This window comes from Thermobia domestica, chromosome 5 (assembly GCF_964235325.1).
Source record: "Thermobia domestica chromosome 5, izTheDome1.hap1.1, whole genome shotgun sequence".
Taxonomy (NCBI): domain Eukaryota; kingdom Metazoa; phylum Arthropoda; class Insecta; order Zygentoma; family Lepismatidae; genus Thermobia; species Thermobia domestica.
In genome coordinates, this window is record NC_137458.1 from 177936419 (window position 1) to 177959788 (window position 23370).

The window sequence follows — 23370 nt, forward strand, 5'->3', positions numbered from 1 at the left end:
TAGCATTAGCTTCATACCCCACTATGAACGACATGTGGAGCTTTAGGAGATTCGCTAGTTGATGCGAAGACAGAGATTTTTGTGTTCAGTAGTTGTTCATGCAGCAAGCTCAGTTTGTGTGGAAATATAAGATCTTTCTGTCGCCACAGTTTTACGAGAATTATCCGCAACTGAAGCAAACGAAACAGGGAGAGAATGTGGAATTATCTCTTATCTTGTTTCGTCTCATCAATAGTTAATCTATTCTACAACCGTGATATCTTGATTACGCATTCCTCGATGGAAAGTTGGACACTTCCTCGAGAAGCTGAATATTCACCCTTGTAGTTCACAGAGCTGGGACGATGTAAGGATCCGCACCATGACTTCCCTTGCAACACTTCGACAAAGAGCAGATGCCACGTTACACAATGTTTGGTGTACCCGAAAGCAGCAAAGAGGACTAGGGATATAGGGACTGATTCTCTGACGGTAATATTCAGCCTTAATAAATACCGGCAATGTTAAACTTTAGGTAAGAATAAGTAACAGTTAGGAGCAGTTTCCTCTTCTTCTTACTTTTAATTGATCTACTTCTGAAATATGTTGGTCAGCTAATTCAGATTTGATCTCTTTGGTGGCACTTAGAAGAAGACTCCAACATGAAATAACTTCTCGGCTTACGTTCAGTAGACGGTGAGGTTCTGCTGATACGTAATGTGCTCCAATGTCCCCTAGTTTAAATAGCTTTTCCGTTTGCAATGCTTTTCGTTGACTGTTCCCATTAGCAGAGCTCCATTTCTTAACTTTCTGATTTTTTCTTTCTTTTTTTTCCTTTTTTTTACTCCTGCTGTATAATTATAAATGGAATAAGCTCTTTATGATGATTAGAGTTAACACTAGCACAGGGCTCATAGCGAGTCACTTTTTTTTTTTAACTAAAAGTTACTTTTTTTCAAGTTGGTCACTAAAAGTTACTTCTTTTCAAATTTGTCACTAAAAGTTACTTTTCTGGGAGGTAAAGTGACTTTTTCGTGTGATTTATGTTTTGCATTGGCAGTTTTCTAAGAAAAATATTATAAAAATAAATGGAAAAAGGCAGAAACTTGTTACTCATTACTCTTCTGAAAGCTTCAGTACTTGCTGCCACATGTGAAACAGTCAGCTTTATTCTCGCTTCAACTTTTATTCTTTGTAAAGCACAGTGGATGGTTGGTGGATGCTTAAGCTCTCAAGGTGGGATTGAGAACCCTTCTGTGTCTATTCTTTCTTCTGTCGTAATAGTCTTTTAGTTTTCACTCGTAATAGTTAACGCTCCGCTCAACGTTGTGTGTGTGTGTGCGTTTGTGTGGTTCGTCATGTTCGTCTTGTGTTATGCTTCTTGTATGTTCTTTTTAAGAGTAGGTGATGAATTTGAATATTTCATGGCTTTGAGAACTCTCAATGCTAAGTTAAAGATAATGTCTATGATGAAGAAATCCAGAAATAGGCCAGAACTGGTTCCACCTACTCAGAAGTTTCTTACATTTGCTAAGTCTGCTTACCTTAACTACAAAGCATACTTAGAAAACTTAAGAAAGGAGGATGCTCAAAAAGAAGTAAAGAAGAAAAGATGAAACAAAATAACAAACAAGGAGAGAGGTGATGGTGAAATTGACAAAGGAAAAAAGGGGCATGATGAAATTTTGGTCACTTTTTCGTGTGCTTTTGGTCACTTTTCAACTATTTACAAGAGACCAGACCACTATGAGCCCTACTAGCAGTACTTTTATCTTTTTTTTTTTTTTTTTTTACAAGGTATCGAATAACAGGAATCGTAATACTTATCTTTTTCACATTCTCTTCAATAGGTTGAGCTTCTCTCTCACTCACATCACATTTAGGCTTTTCCCTTGAGAGTGAACCCTGACTTGAAGTTAAAGGTTTTTGCTTGCAATATGTGTTTATATTTTAAAATTTATGAATGAAAACAGCGTATTATCGCCACAGGACCTCACTGGAGTGTTCATAAGGAGAACTATCCTACTTGCCTAGCAATGATTGGCACGCCTTCACCGAAGGATTAGCATACTGTGCCATTGTGGTCGAGCAAACTGGGAGGTGCACCAACGACAAAAGTACATACCCCGGAAGAGAATACAAAAGAAACAAAAAAGTAAAAAAGATCAGGATAAACAAAAAACACAGCCTTACGAACCGAAAAAAGAACAGAGAAAATGATGCGGATATTTTAAAACGCTTATATATATATATATATATACACACACACGGGATGAAATAAATGATATGAAAGGGCTGTGTTTTTTTTTTTTTTTTAATTTAAATATCCGCAATGGCGAATAATACATAAAAATATACGTAACTGCCCAAGTTTCAGACGTACTGGTACAAATGCATGATGTGGCTTCTTTTCGTCACACGACACATATTTGTGCGGTAGTCTAGTTACTCCCTCTAGCCCCATACGCGAACCTTAACATATCCCTAGGAATGGTTGTAAAACCAGCTGTAACGCAATCGTGGAGGTTACTTAAAGTGTGAGGAAAATCCAGTGTATCTTTCCATGCCCTCAAAGAAAAAAATGACAAACTGGCTGATTGAGAGATCTAGGAAACGATGGGAAATACACGAAGTCATCTTCAGCACATCGCTTAATCCAACATTCTTCGTTCAGGTAGCACATAGATGTGTTGTGTGACGAAAAAAAATCCACATCAAACATTTGTAACAGTATGTCTGATCTTTCATGTTTTCTGTATATTTTCATGTATCATTTGTTGTTGTATATGTTATACATTTTTGATTTATCGGGTTTCAAAGGGCTGAATCAAAAATCCGCCGTAGCAATAAAATCCTGAGGCAAGAACACGTGCGTTCTTTTGGTCATCAGTCAAGTAACGTGGCACGAGTCGACAACACGTTTTCCTTTTCCCTAAGTCGTAGGTGAGGATAAGTGTCGCAGATTCACGGCTAATGTTCAGTTCCTCAGCAATCATTCGCACAGTTAATCGGCGATCGTTCGTGATTAATGTCCTCACCTTTTCAATATTTTCGTCTGTGCGAGAGCTTGGCGGCCTTCCGCTACGGGGGTTATCAGAAATACTATCCCGTCCTTCTTGAAAACGGCCGAACCACTCGTAAACACACTCCAAGGACACTGCTTGATCTTCATAAACCTGTACCAGCATATCATGGGTTTCTTTCGGTGTCTTGCGGAGGCTAAAATAAAACTTCAAATTGATCCTTTGTTCGTTCACTTTACTGTTACCGGACACACTAACACTCACTTGGTATAACGCGTCTAACACAGACCACAGTTGACTCACAACTGAACAACGGTGGCACCTATAGTGAAGTGTTTCGTTGCGCCCGTGTTGCCAGGTCGAGCACAGCGACTTCACTCAACCACTCCACCTTTTGTAGAGGTGGGCATGAGGAATATTTCCACTGTATGGAACATCGTTTAGGTTGTGGTTTGTGGTGGTGGATTCATATTTCACTATCTGTTATGAATTAAGTCAAAGGAATCTGGATTTTCCCAGAAAAGCTGAAAATTGTCCCTTAAAATGTTAAATTTGTTCTCTTTTGTCAGGCGCTGAAAGTTGAGTGCCTGTTTCCCTGAAACTTTTATTCATTTCAAAATGCTGGTGATAATTCTGTCAATGCTTGCAATTGACAAGCCCACTGTCGTTATCAGTTTACCTAATAGTTGGCGATCATTTATTACATTTGCATGGAATCTTTCAATGTTTTCCTTGGTTAGTTCTTCAACTGACCTTCCTGGTAGACGGTCATTTTCAATGGTGGCTCGGCCTCTCCAAAATTAAGTTACCCATTTCTTCTCTGTTATAGGAAGGGACATTATCATATAATGTTGTAGCCATATCGGCTGGATATCCTGCGGCGTTAAACCCTTCTTATCGATATATTCAATAACAGCCGTTCAAATTCTTCTTTTGGTCAAAAGTCAAGCACTCTGCTGTCTTTATTTATCGGAAAACTAAAGAAGCACATACTAACACCACTTTGTATAGCATCGTATGGAAGTTCAATAAATATGTCTTAAAGTTTGTGTATCTAGTTACAAAACTACTTAGTTAACACTAGAACTTTGTAACTACCACTTTACACTGTTGTATAGGACCGCAAAAGTCTAGTAAAAACTTAGGTGTCAATAACGCATGAGTCTACCGTGGGCACCCAAGGGCTGCGGCACAGGGTATATAGGGGATGACCTTGAATTGCATTGTTCAATCGGCAAAGGAAAGGTACTTGCAAGAAAGCACGGGAATATAGTGTTCACCTAGACAATGTAGAGCATGAAGTCTTTGGTACATTCCAGCTCGTGGCAAGTAGGCTTGTAGTGGACAGACGCCATGTGCGTGGTTTTTTCTTGGAGTTTTCCCATTTCCTTCACTCCACTATTTCATTCATTCTCATCATTACCGTCTCCTTTAGCCTACGTGGTGTAATTGTGGGACGTAAAACAGAAAGATTTCTTTCCATTTTTGTAGAAAGTGTAGTATCACATGGTATGCGCTGCTGTTTTGTTGGAAAATGTCTCCATGCGGGGGATGCATTAAAGGGACCAGTATCTCATTGGTGTATGGTTGACTGGCCAAATATCCACCAATGGGTATTTGACGCGAGCAGGGTGGAATCCAATGACATCCCATATCATAAAACCCGGTGCCGGACCAGTATGGCAATGCAGAGTATGGTTGGTTCCACGCCTGTTGATACGATTTTATCAGATACAGATACGTCTTCGTAATGTTGTAGACAGAAATGGGATCCAACTGAAAAGAGGATGTGCCACTTTCGCTGCATTATTACATTCACGCACGTCTATACTTGCATTCAGTGGAGCAGTTTTGGAAGGGCCTGTGCAATGCGCCATAGCGATTCACAAGAAATCTGTTTTCGAGATATCATCCGATCATTGAGATTCCTTATGTCGTCGTGATTTTCCCTTCATGAAGCCATCGATCCATATTTGCATCACTGCGGCGTAGAGTCGTAATTCATGTTCGCGATATGCTACAATGCTTCCACTATCTAAGGTGGAAACCTGAAATTTCTGTGCCATATTCGACGAAAAGGCATTGTTCCACCGTCCAGACACGCTCATTTCAGGCAAATGTGTCGTAAACTGAAGGTAGTGCACATAAGGAGTATGGCTGGTGCATGTAATTTGTGGCAGAGCTTCACTTCTACTTATTTTACTGCCATTCCATCTTCTGTATATATATTTTGCAAATATAATTTGAATTCCTGCATTTTTAATACTAATTAATATATATGTATAGCGTTTATAATGTCAATAACTTTCTGAGTTCATGTGAACTTTTATAGTATATAATTATATACCTTTTTCTTCTGTCGTCGTCTCTATTTCTATTTTCGTTTGTTGAGTTTGAAGAGACAGGATATTTGAATGTCGTTGTCGTTCTTACTACTTTCATGCTTTCAATATTTCAGTTTCTTCTCTGTTGAGGAAATTGAAACAGCAGTCAAGGGAGCAGATGGAAGAAAGGAGACCAGACCTTGTGAAAGCTCTTAAACAAATAGGAGACTTTTATATGGAACTTAAATGGGATTTTCAAAGTTGGGGTGAGTAATAATGACCTTAAAATCTAGCTGTTATTTTAACAATTAAATATGCAATCATTATATATATTTTCCTCTTTTCTTTAACTGATAATGGTCTGCTTCTTAAGCTGGTTGGGAAAACACCGGCATGTTAAACTTACGATACCTAGATAGATAGAGTAAAAGAAGGCAGAAAAAAAAGATAAAATGTCTGTAAGTTTTTATTATTATTATTATTATTATTATTCACTTTAATATTTTGTTTTAAAGGTTTCATACTTTTTTACCCCGTCCAAGCACTTCGTACTATCGTTTACGTCAAAACGATAGCAAAAGCGAAAATTTTGGCAAAGCAGGTAGATAGTAGTAGTTAACGAACATCGAATTTTGGCCTGACTCGGAACATTTTAGTGGCAAATTATGCACTATGGAATAGACGGTAACATCAAAACTGCACTATCCCAAAGTTTGGATTCTGCCATCTTGAATTTTTGACGAGAACCTTATGCCACTCCAAGGAGTTCTATAAGAATTTTATTTGTAGTTCCTAATCGTCGTATCGTAACGCATTGTACTTCGATTGAAAACTTACAAACCCTAAATATTATATATATATATATATATATATATATATATATATATATATATATATATATATGGTCAGTGAGGTAAATTATGAGACAGATTTCACAACTTTTACACGTTACTCAGCTTACATTAATTTTGAAAGCAGTTAATCCTAGGCAACAGTTTATGGTGCCAATAGAGTAACAATTTGGTGCCAAGAAATTTCCTGTCATCTCGTAAGTTGACGAGTAAATGTCAAATTCATGCTGTCTCATAATTTCCCTCCGAAAGGATAATTATGAGACACCTGTTCTCCACAGCTTTCTGTAAGTAATATTGAGGTGTGAAGGAGTCCAATTGTGAAACAAAGAAGTCTTCGTTATTTTGTGTTTATTACATAAAGATATACAAATATTTGGCTGAGTTACAAGAAAATAACTAAGAAAGAAAGTGGAAATAGCTACTGATGTTATTCGAACATTTTTGTGAGTTGACTATAATAGGCTATATTAGATAGTTTCAGGTTACAAAACAGGCATATGAAACAAATTTAGATCAAATTCTAGGCTGTTCACTAAAAGCAACTTATGCTACTTCTCTTTCTTTATGTTTTAGTATACTGATTTGCAGCCTAGGCTATTTTCAACAAAATAATGTAGGTCTACAACTTTGAAAGTTGCTAAGAAACAATATTATAGGAGTACGTAAATTGCAGACTACAGCGTTTTTGAAACTTTAACATACTAGGATACAGAAATAGATTCCAGTTATTTCTCAAATACATCAACAGGCTTATTAAAGCGATAACCAGTAGTAAGTCTTTTGTCATTTGAAATCATTGGCTGAGGAAGGACTGCTATAATGTCTTCAAAAGGTACACAACTGACATTATTTTCCTTGATACAGAATAATTGTCTGTTGTTATCCACACGGGTACAGGTCATCACTTGCACATCTCCCTCATCATCATCAAAATCTGTCTGTATGATACACACGTAGCGGTATGTTGTTGTTTTTCTGGCTTCTTCTTTAAATCTGGCAAGAATAAATGTTCCTGGAGTAAGTCTAGCAACAGAAGGCTCTTCATATTTGATTTCTTCACCTTCTTCAGGATAGCTAATGGACTCATCTGAAGAACTAGATTGTGCAGTAGGTCTACTTGAATCATCAACGTCCTCTGAAGATTCTGAAGAACTTGATGGGTTTTTTCTTAGGTCGTTTAGGCGGTTTGCTTTTACCTTCAGGTAACTGTGTGTGCTGGACTTGACGAAACTGCTTTCTTGCACTTTACCTTTCCTGAATTGCTTTCCTTCTTTCTTCATTTTCTCTTATCTTAGCAGAATATTCTGACGTTATCACACTTGCATCCATATTGATTTTACGCCTTCTTCTTTTGTTCACTTTGTGTTGTCAATTTACGGAGTAGTAAATCTTCAAATAATGGGCTCTTTGTAAGGGGAGTAGGCTTACATTTTGCAGGTGACCTTTCTTGATGAGGCAGGCTTAAATCCAAAGCTTCTATTTGCTCAGAGTCGGATGGTCTCATAGATTCTCAATTTCTGAGAATTATGCCCAAGAGTGGGAAATCTTCGCTTGTTCTGGTCCCTGGGAAAAAGTCTTTTCTTTATCTGTTCCAGATGATTCTGAAGAACCTGCTCTGTGTTTCTTGTACCGAACAAGTGTTTCTTTGTCAAATTTTTCCACTGGATATTTCTCTCTGCCACATGGAAAAATGCCTGAAGATGCAAATTCTGATGTTTTCTTTAGAAAGTGTAATGTGCCACACCTTGCCTAAGACATTTGAGAAATCACTTTTTTTTTTCCCTAATTTATGAATATTTGAGCGTTGCCACGTAACCAGTTCTTCATCCCACTTGATTTTCAATGAACGGAAGCAGGTTTTGTCCAAAGGGTGAAGAAAGCTTGTTGTATGGGATGGGAGCTTAAGAATAATGATATCATGCTATTGCTAGATCTATGGTTGCTATATCAGTATGGGACATATGTCCATCAAAGATCAGGAGAATTGGTCTTTCCTTGATTTGTTTCATAAATAAAGAGAACCAGTCATTGAAGATTGCAGCTATCATCCATCCCTTATAGCTTGTTGCATAGAAAGTTCCAGTTAGTGCTTCATTCCCTTTCCAGGATTCCTACAAGTTTTGAGCCTGAAACACTGTAAGCGGAGTCAATGCCTTTCCTGCAGCATTAACACATGCAAGTACAGTAATGTTCTCTCTGCCAAAACCTTGATTTGTTCTGTGAGCTTTCTGTCCTCGAAGTGAAACAACTTTAGTCTTTGCGGGATCTACGGATAAACTTGTTTCATCCAAGTTATATACACATTCAGGTCTGTCTTGGAGGTTCAAACATTCAATTTCATTTTTACATAGATCATAAAAGCCATAGATAATAAATTGGTCACTGAGAGCAGTGTGACGACTCATTTCAAGTGCCGCGGTGGCTCAGTGGTAGAGCGTTCACTTCTGGTATTTAGGGTCCCGGGTTCGATCCCAGCCCCCGTCAAGTAAATTTTGTGGTGGACAAACACCGTGTGCGTGGGTTTCCTTGGGGTTCTCCCGTTTCCTTCCACTTTCTTCATTCCACCATTTCATTCATACTCATCATCACCGTCTCCTTTAGCCTAACCGGCATAATCGTGGGACGTAAAACTCAAAGATTTCATTTCATTTTCATTTCAAGTGGCTCAGCTTTCTTGACTGGCTAGAAATACTCTTAAACGAGTCTTTACCAGGAACACCTTGGTTAAATGGATTCGGAATGCACTTTGTTTCCACAAATTCTTGATCAAGATTTTTAACTTCCTTGACACGTAAATTGAAGCCCCATTTACACATTATAGTAAGGCAAATTGCCAGCTGTTGTTCGTCAGCAGAGTGCAGCACTCGTTTTCTTCCTGCTTTGTTCCTTTTCCGGGGATACGTCGATGACGGACGTCCTTTTCAAATTCCATATGTTTGAGCAGCCTGTCTGTAGGACATTCCATTTCTTATACCTTCCAATGCTTCACCTAATTTCTCGTCAGTATATGGGATTATCTTTTTCACATATTTCCTCATGTTTTATTGACAATTTAGCAGCTTATCTGGAATAAATGAAATTAAATGAAATGAAAACATTCATCTAGTATGCGTCTCATAATTACCCTCCATACAAGCAAAATGATATTAAAAAAAAAAAAAAAATGTAACTGAAACAAAAGGCCAAGGCTGCACGAGTAGATATAAAAGTTACTGATAGGATTGCAAATTTCAAAACTTTTTTTTTTCAACGAGTTGATTAAAACAAGTGGTACATCCAGACTTTTGTTAACTGAAACTTAAAAATGTAGAGAGAGCATTGTGAAGGATATTACTAAATGCCTGTCTCTTAATTTTGTATTTATCTTATAATGGTTGAAGATCAGTGGCAGGGTTGGCTGGTTTAAACCAGCTGGTTAAAAAAAAAAAAAAAAAAAAAGGTTTAAACCAAACAAAAAAGGAACGAAAAATGCTTTAAATCGTGTGAAATTCATGGTGACGTCTCCACGTATGAAACCATCAGCATTACGTTTATGTACTTTTCACCTTTTAATCAAGGGGTCCCGTGTTCAATTCTCGGTCGAACCACAACCCATCTTTCAAGTGTAAACCAAGTAGCGATTCGAGGTGTCCCTTTAAGCGAAAGTCTTCTTCGTGATAACCTTGGTATTTCATAAGGATGTTAAGCCTAACATACGAAACGAACCAAATTATACATATGTACTTGCCTGAATGCCTTTGTTTTATAAAGAAGAAAAGGTTGTTTAAATATATTGATAGAAATTGGCAAAATTTATTAACTGCCTATGCAGGGCAAAATTTATTAACTGCCTATGCAGATTCCAACATCAGCTTGGATTTGACTTTGTTTTAATTTTATTGAATGATATCTACATACCAAATTTGTAATTTAATACCTCGGTTTTAGCGTAGTGATTAGGATACGTTGACCTTAAAATTTTATATAAAATACATTTAAAGTAAAAAACAGAATTTTTCCCAATGGCTAAGGCGGAGGTTTCCCGATTTATATATAATTGTATAATGTTTTTACTTGTGTAACTGTTTATCTTTTCGTCCTTGACAATTATATTAATCTCTTGACAATTATATTAACAACTAGGCCTAGTAAAGATCAGTACAACGTATTTTTATCAGGAGTCCTTCGTGAGAGTCGGCAATCGCATTTGTGACCAATTAGTCCCGGTTTCATGTCGAAATGGACAATTTTTCTTGGATGAAGCCGAGAAGCGGTTTGGATTTCGCTTTAAGCTTATGTGACCGCTTTCAGCATAACCTTGTGGTTACATAATAACACCAAGGCGGAACAAACTAATTTCTGTCCATATCTAATATAAATACATAGAGTAAATTATTTAAACCAAAAAAAGAACTGGTTAAAAAAAAAAGGTTTAAACCAAAAAAACCTGGTTTTTTGGTTTTTTCAATAAAAACCATGGTTTTTGCCAACCCTGATCAGTGGGGAGTGTCTCATAAGTACCCTCACTAACCCTATATCATTATTTCTCTCTCTCTCTCTCTCTCTCTCTCTATATATATATATATATATATATATATATATATATATATTATCACAGTTAATTTGGTACTGTATAACCACTACTGTGATGGATAAAAGTGTCACAACAATGTTATAATAGTATCTGTAATATTACCAATAGTTACCCCAATAGTATAGGCTTCTGTATGCATTATGTAACCAATTTATCACAGATTCCGTTTTAAGCTGTGACTTAACCTATTTGAATTTTACCTAATCTGTTAGCAGGTAGAACCAGGGTTAAGAGTTATTTATAAATAGGCACAGTGGTTAAGCAGTAATTCACCTGGGCTATCTCATTTTATTCTGAGAAATATCAGTTACACAAAAGTGGGTGTTACCCTCACAAAGCTATTCTAAACCCGATAAAATTATCGAAATGTACATGGGTCACCCACGGCGATACCATGTTACGTAAATGGTTGCTACAATAAAATATGGTGTCTGAGTAAATTACTAAGCACATTCATAGACCTATTTAATGTCGTTTAGACAGTTAGATAATTTCTCTTATAGCCTTCACAAAAGCCAATGTGATAATCATTATACTCAAGAGAAATTAAAGAATAATCAAAATTAAATTAAATTAAATCCGGGTTTATCATAACCTGCGGCTATGAGGATATACTAGATTTGCATTGTCTGACCATAATTGTGAATAAAATATGGAAAACCATGAAATATGCAACTTACATGATCTGGTCCATCGATGTTAGTAACGACGACAATATTTCCGCGTTACAACAGTGGACAATTAGCAAATTGTTCCACCTGCCCGATAATCTCCGACTTGAGAGTTCGAGACGGATTGACTTCAACCGTACGTGTGCGATTGAGAGACTCCGAAAACTGAACATCTGGTTTAGAAAACCAGGAGTTTTTATGTATTCCTCATTTGTTATTTTTCTTTCTCATGTCCTTCGAAACCAGTGCATTCTAGACTATGAAATAATAGTTTTGTGACGTATGCGGGAAATCACTGCTTTCACCATTCCACAAAACAAAAATGTTTTCGTTATATAATGGTTTTGGGTTTTCTGGTGTCCTTCCTCAAGTATCTGACTGTACCAATAATAACTTATTTGTATACCTTTGGTTTTTCCAAGGTGACATTATTATCCACTAGAATAATATTGAGGCTTGATTTTTGAAATTATAAAAATTTCGACCAAGTTGAAGTTCTTTACGTTTCCGTAATAATATATATATATATTTCTTGCTTGCTTGCTTTCTTCTGACGGAAATGGAAATCCCAACACCAAAAAGGAGTTATGCTAGGTAAATGAAACTTACACAGAATAATCATTTTCATTTGTTATTACATTGATTCAAGTTTGAAGTACAGAACTTACAGAATGCAGGTGCACCATCAGTCAAAAGTGCACGATATTCGTCTTTAGTATCCAGTGTAGTCACCGTCTCGTTGAATGCAGGCGTCCACACGAGCAGGCAATCGATCGTAGAGGTGTCGGATGCCATCTTATGAAATTGCGTTCCACGCCTGCTGCACCTGTAAGGTCAGATCGGCGATGGTTGTTGCTGGTTGAGGATGGGTCCGGAGGCGTCGTCCAATCATGTCCCACATGTTCTATTGGATACAAATCTAGAGATCTTGCCGGCCAAGGTAATACGTTAACATCTTGAAGAGCACATAGCTGTGGTATGGGGACGAGAGTTATCTTGTTGAAGCAGGCCACCTTCCATATCGTTCATGAACGGGAGAGCAACTGGTTCGATCGCCATTGTAATGTAGACGTGGGCTGTCATGGTGTTGTTAATAGTCACTAGTGGGGTCCTGTGGTAATATGAAATTCCTCCCCATACCATAATGCCCTGGGTCGGACCGGTATGACGACGACAATTGCAGCTTGACAACAAACGTTTATCAGGCCGCCTCCTGACTCGTGTATGTCCATCTCTGGTACCGAGGCAGAAACGGCTCTCGTTCGTGAATGCCACAGACTTCCCTTCTGCCATCCAATGGATTCTCTCGCGACACCACTGTAGACGATTTTGACGGTGGGTAGGAGTAAGCGGCAAACACTCCACAGGATGAGCGGCAAACACTCCACAGGATGTCTAGAGCGGAGCCCACACTTTAGTAGAAGATTCACAGTAACTCTTGTACTGACGCTAGGCGTCACTTCACCTCGAATTTTGGCTGCAGACGCTCTCCCATCCGTGAGGTCCATCCTGCGAATACACTGATCCTATCTTTTTCCTGTGGATCTGGAAGGCCCGGAACTCGGTCTTCTGGTAGTAGTGCTTTGCCGGGACCATTGCTGTCAACAGTTGTATACCGTGGATACATCTCGACCGATCTGGCTGCAATATCACGAAATGAAAATCCACCCCCTCGCAGTCCTACCACGCGGCCCCGTTTGACAGTTCAACATATGATGTGAGAACAATAAACTGCAAATCTCAGCCGAGAAAACAAATAACATGCTGTTGTACGGAAGCTTGAATAGGAACCCGACGATAAAAAATGGAAGAACCACTATAAAAAGGACAAGAAAGCAATAAATATCTAGAGATCATACTGGACGAAAAAAGAAATTTCAAGAAACACATTACAACAGCATGTGAAAAATCAAACAAAGTGATGCACAATATAATAAGCATCTTCCACTACAAACAATATGTAGATAACCATATGATCATCAAGCAATATTAGTAATAGGCTGCGGAGGCAGCATTTGGGACATAGATTTTGAGAAAATATCAAAATGAGTCAAGCTTTAGATAGAATATAAAGAAGAATACTAATCAGGGTCATAGGAGCATACAATACAATATCTTTAGACTGACTATTGACTATTCTGGGAATTCTACCCCTAACATTGAGCAGAAACAAAAAATGGGAAGTTGCTGGTTAAAACTAAGTAAACAGGGTAAAACAATTCTCAACATAGGATCAACCGCACATTCAAAAAATTAAACAGAAGAACAAACAGGAAGGAAATATCAGGAAAGACATGACAGATGCACTACAGAAAGAATAGTATTTGAAATATTCCCAGACTTCAAACAACAGCTTGCATTAAATTACATAATACCTTCTCAAGGAGTCATACACTTTCTTAGTGCATGAGTCTTTGAGAAGGTATGTAAGTGAATGATTAACGGGCAAAGGAGAAAGAAAGGAAACAATAAACAGATCCACTAAGTTGACGATGCAGGGAACCGAACCATCAAAGAATTTTTACAAGTAAGGAATGAAAGAGCCGTGGCGTAAGCAAGTGCATATCAATTCTAGGCAAATTCTGGAACACCGAATTGAACCGAACGATGGATACAGTCTCTTGACATACAGTGTGTGAGAAAAAGGACAAGAAAGGAAAAAAGACACACAAGTGAAACCAAAAGTGAAACAGATCAGAAAAATTAAAATCTCACAAGTGAAGACCAAATGTACTAAAACTCACAGGTGAAAAGCACAAACAAAACCAACTTTAAAAAAAAAGGGGGGGGGGGGAAAGTGAAACAAATTCGCAAGGAAAAAATATGCAGGTGAAATATTTAGTGCAGCAAAACAGCAATAGTAGAAACAAGATAGGTAAAAAAAATATAGAAAAAACTATCCAAGACTCACTTTTTCCTTTTTTTCTTATTTTTCTCGTTGAAAAATGAAACAATGTAAATTTCAAATTTCAATATTATGGAGAGTATTCGTAATGTTAAAAGTAAATGATGGAGGTAATCAAGGTAGGGCTCTTACAGTTACTTGTCTAAACATTGAATCTCATGAAACGAGATAAATATATATAAATGAAATACATATCCTAAGGGGTTCAGAATATATGCCAAAATAGACTTTCTCACGAACTCTTATCTTAGAGAGTTGAAATATGAATTCTTTATTACAAATAAGTGGTTGTGTTCGATAACTTCCATTCTAAGGAAGAGAGAAAAGGGGGCAAGTTGTGTAGTATATAAAACCGATATCGAGGTGCTTCTGCGACTATCATTGAGAAAGTGTTTGAGTCATTCCATGTGAAATCAACCAAATTTTCAGGAAAAAGAACCTCGTCATCTCAGAATTTGATAAAACTTGGTGTACTTGTACGCCCCTATGAGAGATGATCATGTGCACCAAATTTTAGCCCTGTACCCCCTGTAGTTTCAGAGTACAGGGTGATAGAAAAAGGACAAATTTGATGTTCTTTTGTAGAATCGTGTTAGCTTCAGTTGGTCATATCTCACGTAAATATTGAACGAGACAGAAAAGTAATATACCAGTTTAAAGAAAAAAGAATAGGCTACAAGATATGTCAAGAGCATTTATTTGAAAATCAAATATCATTTTCTGGGAAATCCCGGGAAAATTTTGGTAAGTGATATCTCAGAAACGGCCCATTTGATTTTCTTGAAATTTGGTACCGAGATAGCCTCATATGTCCGGCATAACTGTGCCAAATGTCAACTTGGGCCAAGAAAGGGCCTGGAGTCTGCAATGATTTTTGTGACCATGTTGGGAGAGACCTGGGGTGCCACTGTGGCAACTTGCCAATTTGTCAGTACTGGTGAAATAAGGTGTAACTCACCTAGCAGTAATTGTTTTTCTGGTGCAATCTGTAATTCAGTAATCCTATGGGGATCTTTGGAGCATTCCATTTTATCAATCATACAGGGTGTCTATTGGTCACGAAAGTCATGAAATCAGAAAACGGTCATGAAAATCAAGAAAAAGTCAGAGACTGGGAAATTTTGCTTTATAAAACGTCAAAATTCACGACCAAAAATGTCTATGGTCGGCTTTAGACGCTACCAAATCACAGGCAAAGCACACTTCTATCGCATGCATGAAAATTCTGCCCAATTTGCACCCAAATTCTCTCTTGAGAATGTTACGAAATGTTATGGTGTAGGAAAGAAAAGGTCACGAAATTTCATTTTGGAATATTAGTAGTAGACACCCTATCGTAGTACATTGCATTGACCTAAATATGTAAACATTCTGGAAGGTTCTCGAATCATCTGGAACATTCTAGTTGGTTCTAGAACCGTCTGGAACATTCTGGAAAGTTCTCGAATCATTGGAACATTCCATAAGGTTCTAGAATCATCTGGAACATTCTAGAAAGGTTTAGAATCACCTGGAAGGTTCCTGAATCATCTGGAACATTCTGGAAGGTTCTCGAATCTCGAACATTCCAGAAGGTTCCTGAATCTGGAAAATTCTGGAAGATTCGTTACCTGTATAAAAACAGAGGACACTGCATGCCAGTAAGCTCGTAGCTCTAGACTGGACAAGAAGTCTAGCTGCAAATGTCTATATAGTGTTCAAGCATAGCTAGTGAGATCACAGTGACTATACAGCAGATTCCCGACTGCTAGTAGTAGTGGATAGTCTCGTGATCCAGGTGCAGCATTACCTATAACTGTGTGCATTCAAAACCTGCATTGCTGCTTAGGTGATTCCACTGTGTCTCTACTATGCCAATCCATTTGGCAGTCATAGCAGTAAGGTGAGGGTTGGACTTCGCCAGGTGTAAGCGTGGATGGCAGAACTGGCTCCACAACTCAGAGCTCAGAGTCTGATCAAGGTGTGCAATAAGTGCAGGAAGGAACTAAGTAGGCGCCATTCCAGAGCAGCTGACGTACAGGCAGGTGATGACCAAGAATCGTCTAATACGCAGACTCTTAGTGCAAATCCTGATCAGCCTTTCACATCACTTGACACAATAATTGACGCATTGAACCAGAGCCTTCAGGTACTTGGTGCGTCACCATTCAGAAAAAAGAAGCTGAAACAAATCCAATGCTCCAAAAAGAAGCAGAAATCTATAAGCAAATCCTTCAGGAAACACCTCCGCAGTGTCGCTCATGTTGCGTAGTCTGAAACTGATGAGGATTGTGAAAACGATGAGGAAAAGAAAAGTGTAGTCTGAAATTATTAGCCAACTGAAAGAGAAATTAGCGCATGCACTAGATCAGATCAGATCAGATAATGATTCTTACACCTTTGCCCAAGAGCTGGCCAGTTAAGAAAATTGAGAATGAATTTGGTGTGACAAATTACATGGCTCGTACTGCAAAGAGATGTGTTAAGGAAGAGGGCACCATATCAACTTCAAACCCAAAGCCAGGATGCTCATTGTCTGAAAAAAATTATCAAAGAAATCCATGCTTTCTACAACAGTGATGATGTTAGTCGCCAGATGTCTGTTCGCCGAACTTGTTGATTGCAACGCAAAAAATACAAGCAATTATAACTGCTATGCGGATTATCGCAAACTAAAATTAAAATTTTGCTTTGCGATAACGCAAACAAGTACGGAAGAAGGTATTGGTTCATAATAACATATGAACCAGTACTTATATAATAACATAAGTACTGGATATGCTATTCATAATAACATATCTTTATTTATTATTTATTTACTTTTTTCGTCAGAAGTTCTTACCGAATGCGAGCTCTAAATTTTTCACAGTCTTTCTATTTCCTGGCAAGACCGCATCTGTCGCTTCTGTCTTTCCGAACACTAGAAAGACTAGCCTTAGCTAGATTCGTCAGCAATCGTCCACGTTCGTTGCATCGTGTTGAATTTATGTATTGCGTCAATCGTTTTCGTCTGTTAATATCGATGAGTGTGTGGTTGTTGCCGCTTGCTCTACGTGATTCCATGAGAAGAGCTAAAGCCTAGGGAAAAAATAGCCTAAAGTGCAGTGTTTCAGGAGCTCTGCTTCAAAATCTATTAGTATTCGCTTGATTTTTAAACAACACATTCGAAAATAAATCAGTTTTAATAAAATTCAGTGCATCAATGTCTAAATACGTTATTTGAGACTGATGTATGAATATTTGGATAGGCTGAGCCTTGTAGCCTTAATATACCCTACGTCCCTGCTGATTCGCTAGACTTAACAGTATACTGCAGAGAATAATTTTTAATTAGTCAAGAAATACGGGAATTCGTCGAAAATCAAATAGTAAAATCACTGAAAATTTGAACGAATCAACTATTTTGATTTTTTTTAAAATATGCCATCCATCAGGTAATGCTACTTGTGATTAATGTCGGCCTCTAGTTTGAAGATATCGGAATACAAAATTTACCAGATATATGGATATACTTTGTGAAAGTGAAACACAATTACCATGTTCGTTAAATTTCTTCTACAGCTTAATAGCAAGATAAAGTTAACTAATAAAACTCCAACTGACCAAAGCAGTAGATATATATTTTAAGATTATATATACTGCTTTGCTCAGTTGGAGTTTCATTAGTAATCTTGAATTTTCCAAAGCTACAATGAATAATTTACAAGATAAAGGTAAGAGTAGGAAAAAGATAAATTGTTTTAATTCATTAGTATATAGTATAGAACAAATAATAAAATATACGAGAAATCAACGGCATATATATATATATATATATATATATATATATATATATATATATCGATTACATGGGCCGCGGTGACTTAGTGTGCTCACTCTGGTGCGTGGAGTCCCTGGTTCGATCCCAGTTGCGCCCAAAGGGCTTCGCTGTAACCAACACCGTGTGCGTGGGTTTTCTCGAAGCTCTCCCGTTTCTTCCTGCTTTTCTTCATTCCACCATTTCGTTCATTGGCATCATCACCGTCTGTTTTAGATCGATGCATTAACATGGAACATAAAACTGGGAAGTTAATGTAATTAAATTTCTGTCGATTACATGCACCCACTTTATTTAAAGCCAATATATATATAAACTTTTTTAGTAGAGAGTTTTCCGGACAAACAAAGCAAAGAGATGAAATTACCGTATCATCTGAAATCGGAGGGAAAAGTTACGTTATTCGTATTTTGGATGAATACTGAGGAAGCTTAAGACGTCTCCTTCTCATAAAAGAACAGGATGTAAACTAAACATAGATATGTGTTCTAATTTTTACAACACTAATAATGATTAAAAGAAAGGGAAATTTCAGAATGATCGAGACAAAAAGGGTACCAAACCTGGCATCAACGTACAAATATATACGTATATTATGCATCATATGTTTTTGTGACAGTACTATCTAGGTACAATATCTTTTAATATAATTCTTTTATGTAGAAGTTTAGATTAACGAATATTTTTCTCTTTCTTCTAGTTCCTTTGGTGTCACGTATCCTTCCCTCGGATATTTGTAAAATCCACAAGCGCGGATCGTCCATACGACTTGACACTACCTTAGTGGATTTCAATGATATGAGGTGGGAGCGAGGAGATATTAGTTTTTTGTTCAACGGTGATGGGAAACCATCACAGTCATTAACTGTACTTGACAATAAGGCTAAATTATACCAAAGAGTACGGTATGAGGTGAGTTTTCATGTGATATTACATAAGATAATGAAAATAAAATGCAGTGTGTTTACTTTGTAGCTTGGAAAATTTTCTTCTTGTGTCAATATTCGACTTTTAAATGTCTACACAAAATGTCAGTTGTTGCTAGTACAGAAGATTGTTTAGACCGATTTTGAGGAAGGATATTCATTTTACGAGAAACGTCGCCGCCATCACCAGTTGTATTCTGTTGAACCCCAGCACTATGGACTACGTCAAAGGTTCCATTGGAGAAAGCTCCGGCAAAGTACAAGCAAGAGAATTCACTCCTCCCTACAAGCTTTCGAGAGATCAGCGGGGGTTGCGTGGAGTCTGATGTTGGAGATACCTTTTCAAAAGGCTAAACCTGTAAAAATACATTAAATTGACATAAGGGCTCTTCACAGTAATGTTTTTGAAACGATATGGTACGATTCCTAATTCCCGTTCTGTATCCCGATAAAAACAAAAAAATATTCTGAGAGTGTGATTTGAACCCTTGTTCATATGGATCCTCAGCTGGTTGGCATTCACACCGTACAATTGTAAATGTCGATCCAGAAGAGAGGTGTCATAGTGGATTTCGTGAAGTATTTTGCATTCACTTTCACGGTTTTATCAACCTTGTGTAGCAGCAACTTCCTTGGCAGTGAGGAACGAAGTTGCAGCGGCCCATGGGTATATACAGTATATTAGCGCCAAAATGTAACCACCAGCACTGAGATGGCTCTATGTTTCATTCATTGTGACGACTATCTATCATTCGGACTTCATATTTCGTTCTGCAATGCAGCGCGCGAGCAGGTGATGTACGCGAGCCTTACGGACGCACCTCAGCCGGAACCGTTGGGTGTGTCCATCACACATTGACTGTGGATTTTCTAGTCACGCCAATTAACGAATCCCATACAGGTCTGTAAGTGTTACTTGTTTTGGAGTCTCTTCCTGGTGCTTTCCATGGGCTACTGTTTCGCCACGGGCTCGTTGTTTGTGTAATAGGCCACAATAGCGTTCAGCAGCCTCCCTGAGTGTGAACCCATTTTCTCGACGCTATTTCGCTATGCATATGTATCATAAACTAGAATGAAAATAGAAACGTCATACTCTTTCCAGTAACGATTTAATTTAGATGCATTTGATAACATCAATCCACCTACAGTTTCATACACAGTGCTGCTCACGAGAACAAACACGTTGTTCTAGAAGTACAGGTAGCAGTTGCATGCCTAATTAGGTCCGAAATAAACCGAACAATCTTCTGCATAGGTTAGTTGTACAGTAATTAAACTTTTCCGTGGTTCATACTATATTTTATATAGGGCTAGTAATCTCTTAAAGTCTAAAATAAAACTTCATCATAACTCACGAAAGGCTATGGCCGATCAGCTAATCTTTAGTTGTATGATGAGTGGCAAGCACAGTGGTCTTTGTAAATATTTATCCGCTATACGTTCGTAAAATTTGTTTTCGATTTTCCTCCCTTCTTTATTATTTTTATTTATTTATTTATTTATTTATTTATTTATGTTTTGCCATTACTGCTTTTTGTTTCTATGTAAATATGTATCTTCTTCCAACTGAGGTGGATGTGCATCCTTCCTGTCAACTGTTGTGTGAGTGTATGTTTTGGTTCTGTGCGTTAATGAAAAATCACAGTATTTTCTTCTGGAATTTTTATTTGGTTGGGTTAGTAAGGACAGTCTTTCTTGGTAATTCAGATTCCTTTTTTTAGTTTTTATTCGTTCTTCATCACCTGGAGCATTTCTTTATGCTAGAGAAATCATGCTATTCTTTACTTTGTATTCCCCTTGACCATATCTGCCTCATATTGATCATACGGTCAAAGCATGCGTATGAGTTTGTTAGAGCAGTAGCGCTTGTTGTCACAGTAAGCGCTCAAGTGTGGTTTTGTGGTTCCCGACCAGTATTTCTCTTAGTACCATGAATTATACCTTCCGTTTGCATCCGTTGTCGCCACTTTTCAGAAATCTGCTGTATTTCAACCAGATAACTGTTTCCACCGAAACATCATTTACAGAAAGAAAGATTAGACCCCAAAGCACCATTCAAGTATCTCGTCCAGCACAACCCAAGTCTCAGCACGCTGTTCGTATCGGTGGTCAGAAGCTTACTCTACCTTATCACCACTCGCATGACCCTGGCATGCAACTAATCTAACACATAAATTGTCGCCATAGCGATCCTTTCCTCTCTCAGAGGAAACCGAAATGTCATCTTTGCAAGGCACCATCAGTTTCAGCGAAATCTTATATGGTGGAAAACTAAGTGAAGGATAGTAAGTGGATAGTAATTGGCTCACGATCCAAGGTTCGCCTTAAAACGTTGATTCTTCCCATTATGACTGGTTCAATCGAACATTAACGGTTTCAACAGTCACATTTGGAATTGAAACAAATGCTTACTGGCCACTTACAGGCAGTTGTCTACAGGATGCTCATTTTCAGGTTACGCAGTCTTCTATTTTTATCTCACTACATGATCTAGAAGGTGAAAAACCTAGCAATGATCGAGCTGCTGACAGCGTAACCATCTGTGTATTCGATAACTTTCATTCTCGCTATATTAATATAGGTTGCAAGCTGTTGCGGTGTGAGATTTTGCCCCTTAGATGCTTACCATTTGTTCGTTATATGTTCTTTGTTTTGTTTTGTAGTTGTTTCGACAGCCGATCTCTTTTAGCCTTATATTCAGCTTCGAGTCACCCGTGTTGATTATCGGGGATTTGAATGCGCAAGTTGGAGTTGACCTGAACTGATGGTAATGACCAACGGGTAACGGAATTCCTTGAGAAGAATAGGATGCCGGTTTTTAATTATGGTGGTCCTAGTCTGTTCTACTTAGTCTTACCATAAATACCGTCCCAAAATTTTACGTACATTGACAAAAAGTGGTTAAGAGATATTTTAATATCCCAATAACATGAGTTACATGGATGCATTATGAACCAAAATTACTAATAATTATTGAAAATAGCCATCATTAGTATGCACACAGTTCTTAAGTGTTTGTGACTACTCATCAATTGTATTACGCAACACATCAACTGGAAAATCTACAACAGCCTTCCGATGAGATCGCTTTAAACTTTCAATATTAGGATATCTCTTCTTACAAGCCATCTCCTGAAGTTTAGACGACAATTTGTAGTCCAAAGGGTTTAGGTCCGGACTTGCAGAAGGCCAATCTGAAGTGGAAATGAAGTTCTGAACATTTGCCTCCATCCACTGCTAAGTTATCCGTGAGTAGTTTGCTAAGGCTGAGTCCTGCTGGAAACTCAATTTCTGTCCATGGAAGGGAGTGATTAGTCTTTTAAGCACTGTCTCCTGTTACACTTTGGCTGATGTTTTGACCCCCTTTTCACAAAAATGGAGCTCCGTTGTGCCCTCGTAGCTCACACCCCACCACACATTGCTGAGGCAGGATGGTGACTCCTCTGGATCCTTGGAAGCTTTTCACCAGCTTCTCTAGAGGATGTTGCATATATCCTATCATTTTTGGACATTGAAAGTCTCCTCGACACTGAAAAGCTTTTCATCAATCAAAAGGATTCGACGGTTCCCCATTGGCTGCGTAACGCTTAAGTAAGCGCTTTAGTTTAGGAGCCTTTGTCGCTTCAATTCATTTGTCCGGAGATGTCCTTTGTATTGTTTGTAAGCATGGAGTTCCAGGTCACTGCTTAACATGCGAGACACATACATTTTCGATATCTTTAGCTGACGAGCCATAACTGTCTGTTTCCTATCTAGATTTCGTCGGACACGCGCTGCCACTGCTTTCACGAGTTCTGGTGTTCGTACTGTGCGTGGTCTTCCTTACTGCAGGCGATCTTTCACAGTCCTAATCTCAGTAAAGCGCTGGATAGTGCGGTAAACGAATTCTTTACTAATGGTTTTGAAAATCTCCTATAGTGATATGTCTCCTTTATGCAACGCTATCACGACCGCTCAATTTTCATACTCGCCCCATTTCATCGTGAACACTTACAATTGACACTTCTTCACTTTACTACACGACACCTCTTTACACTTCTTCAGCTCATCCACTAATGATTGACGCTTCACCGCCCTAGACGTCGTTCGCTTGCACGGGCAGTAGTAGTTACCCACAAAAGTTTTGACAGTATTTAAGGTAAGACAAGGTATATTGACCTCGATGTCTGTAATTGTCTCTCTACGTAGTGTTTTCCTCACGACATGAAGAGTGAATCCAGACATCTGTATCAGTGATCATTGTCCTGTGATCACTGAAGGTGTGATAGTTACCACTGTATCTCACCTTCCACGTTTCAACTCCAAGCTCGCTAATTGGC

At 38.1% G+C, this 23370-nt stretch overlaps 1 protein-coding gene across 2 annotated transcripts in view; it reads left to right on the plus strand.

Moving 5' to 3' along the window:
- LOC145686301 (ankyrin repeat domain-containing protein 13C) overlaps window positions 1-23370 on the plus strand; it is a 234923-nt gene that overhangs the window by 58898 nt on the left and 152655 nt on the right. For both annotated transcript variants that reach the window (XM_081759446.1, XM_081759447.1), the window contains exons 4-5: window positions 5461-5592; window positions 18826-19037. In XM_081759446.1, the coding sequence (XP_081615572.1) occupies window positions 5461-5592; window positions 18826-19037 (344 nt within the window). The remainder of the gene's footprint in view (window positions 1-5460; window positions 5593-18825; window positions 19038-23370) is intronic.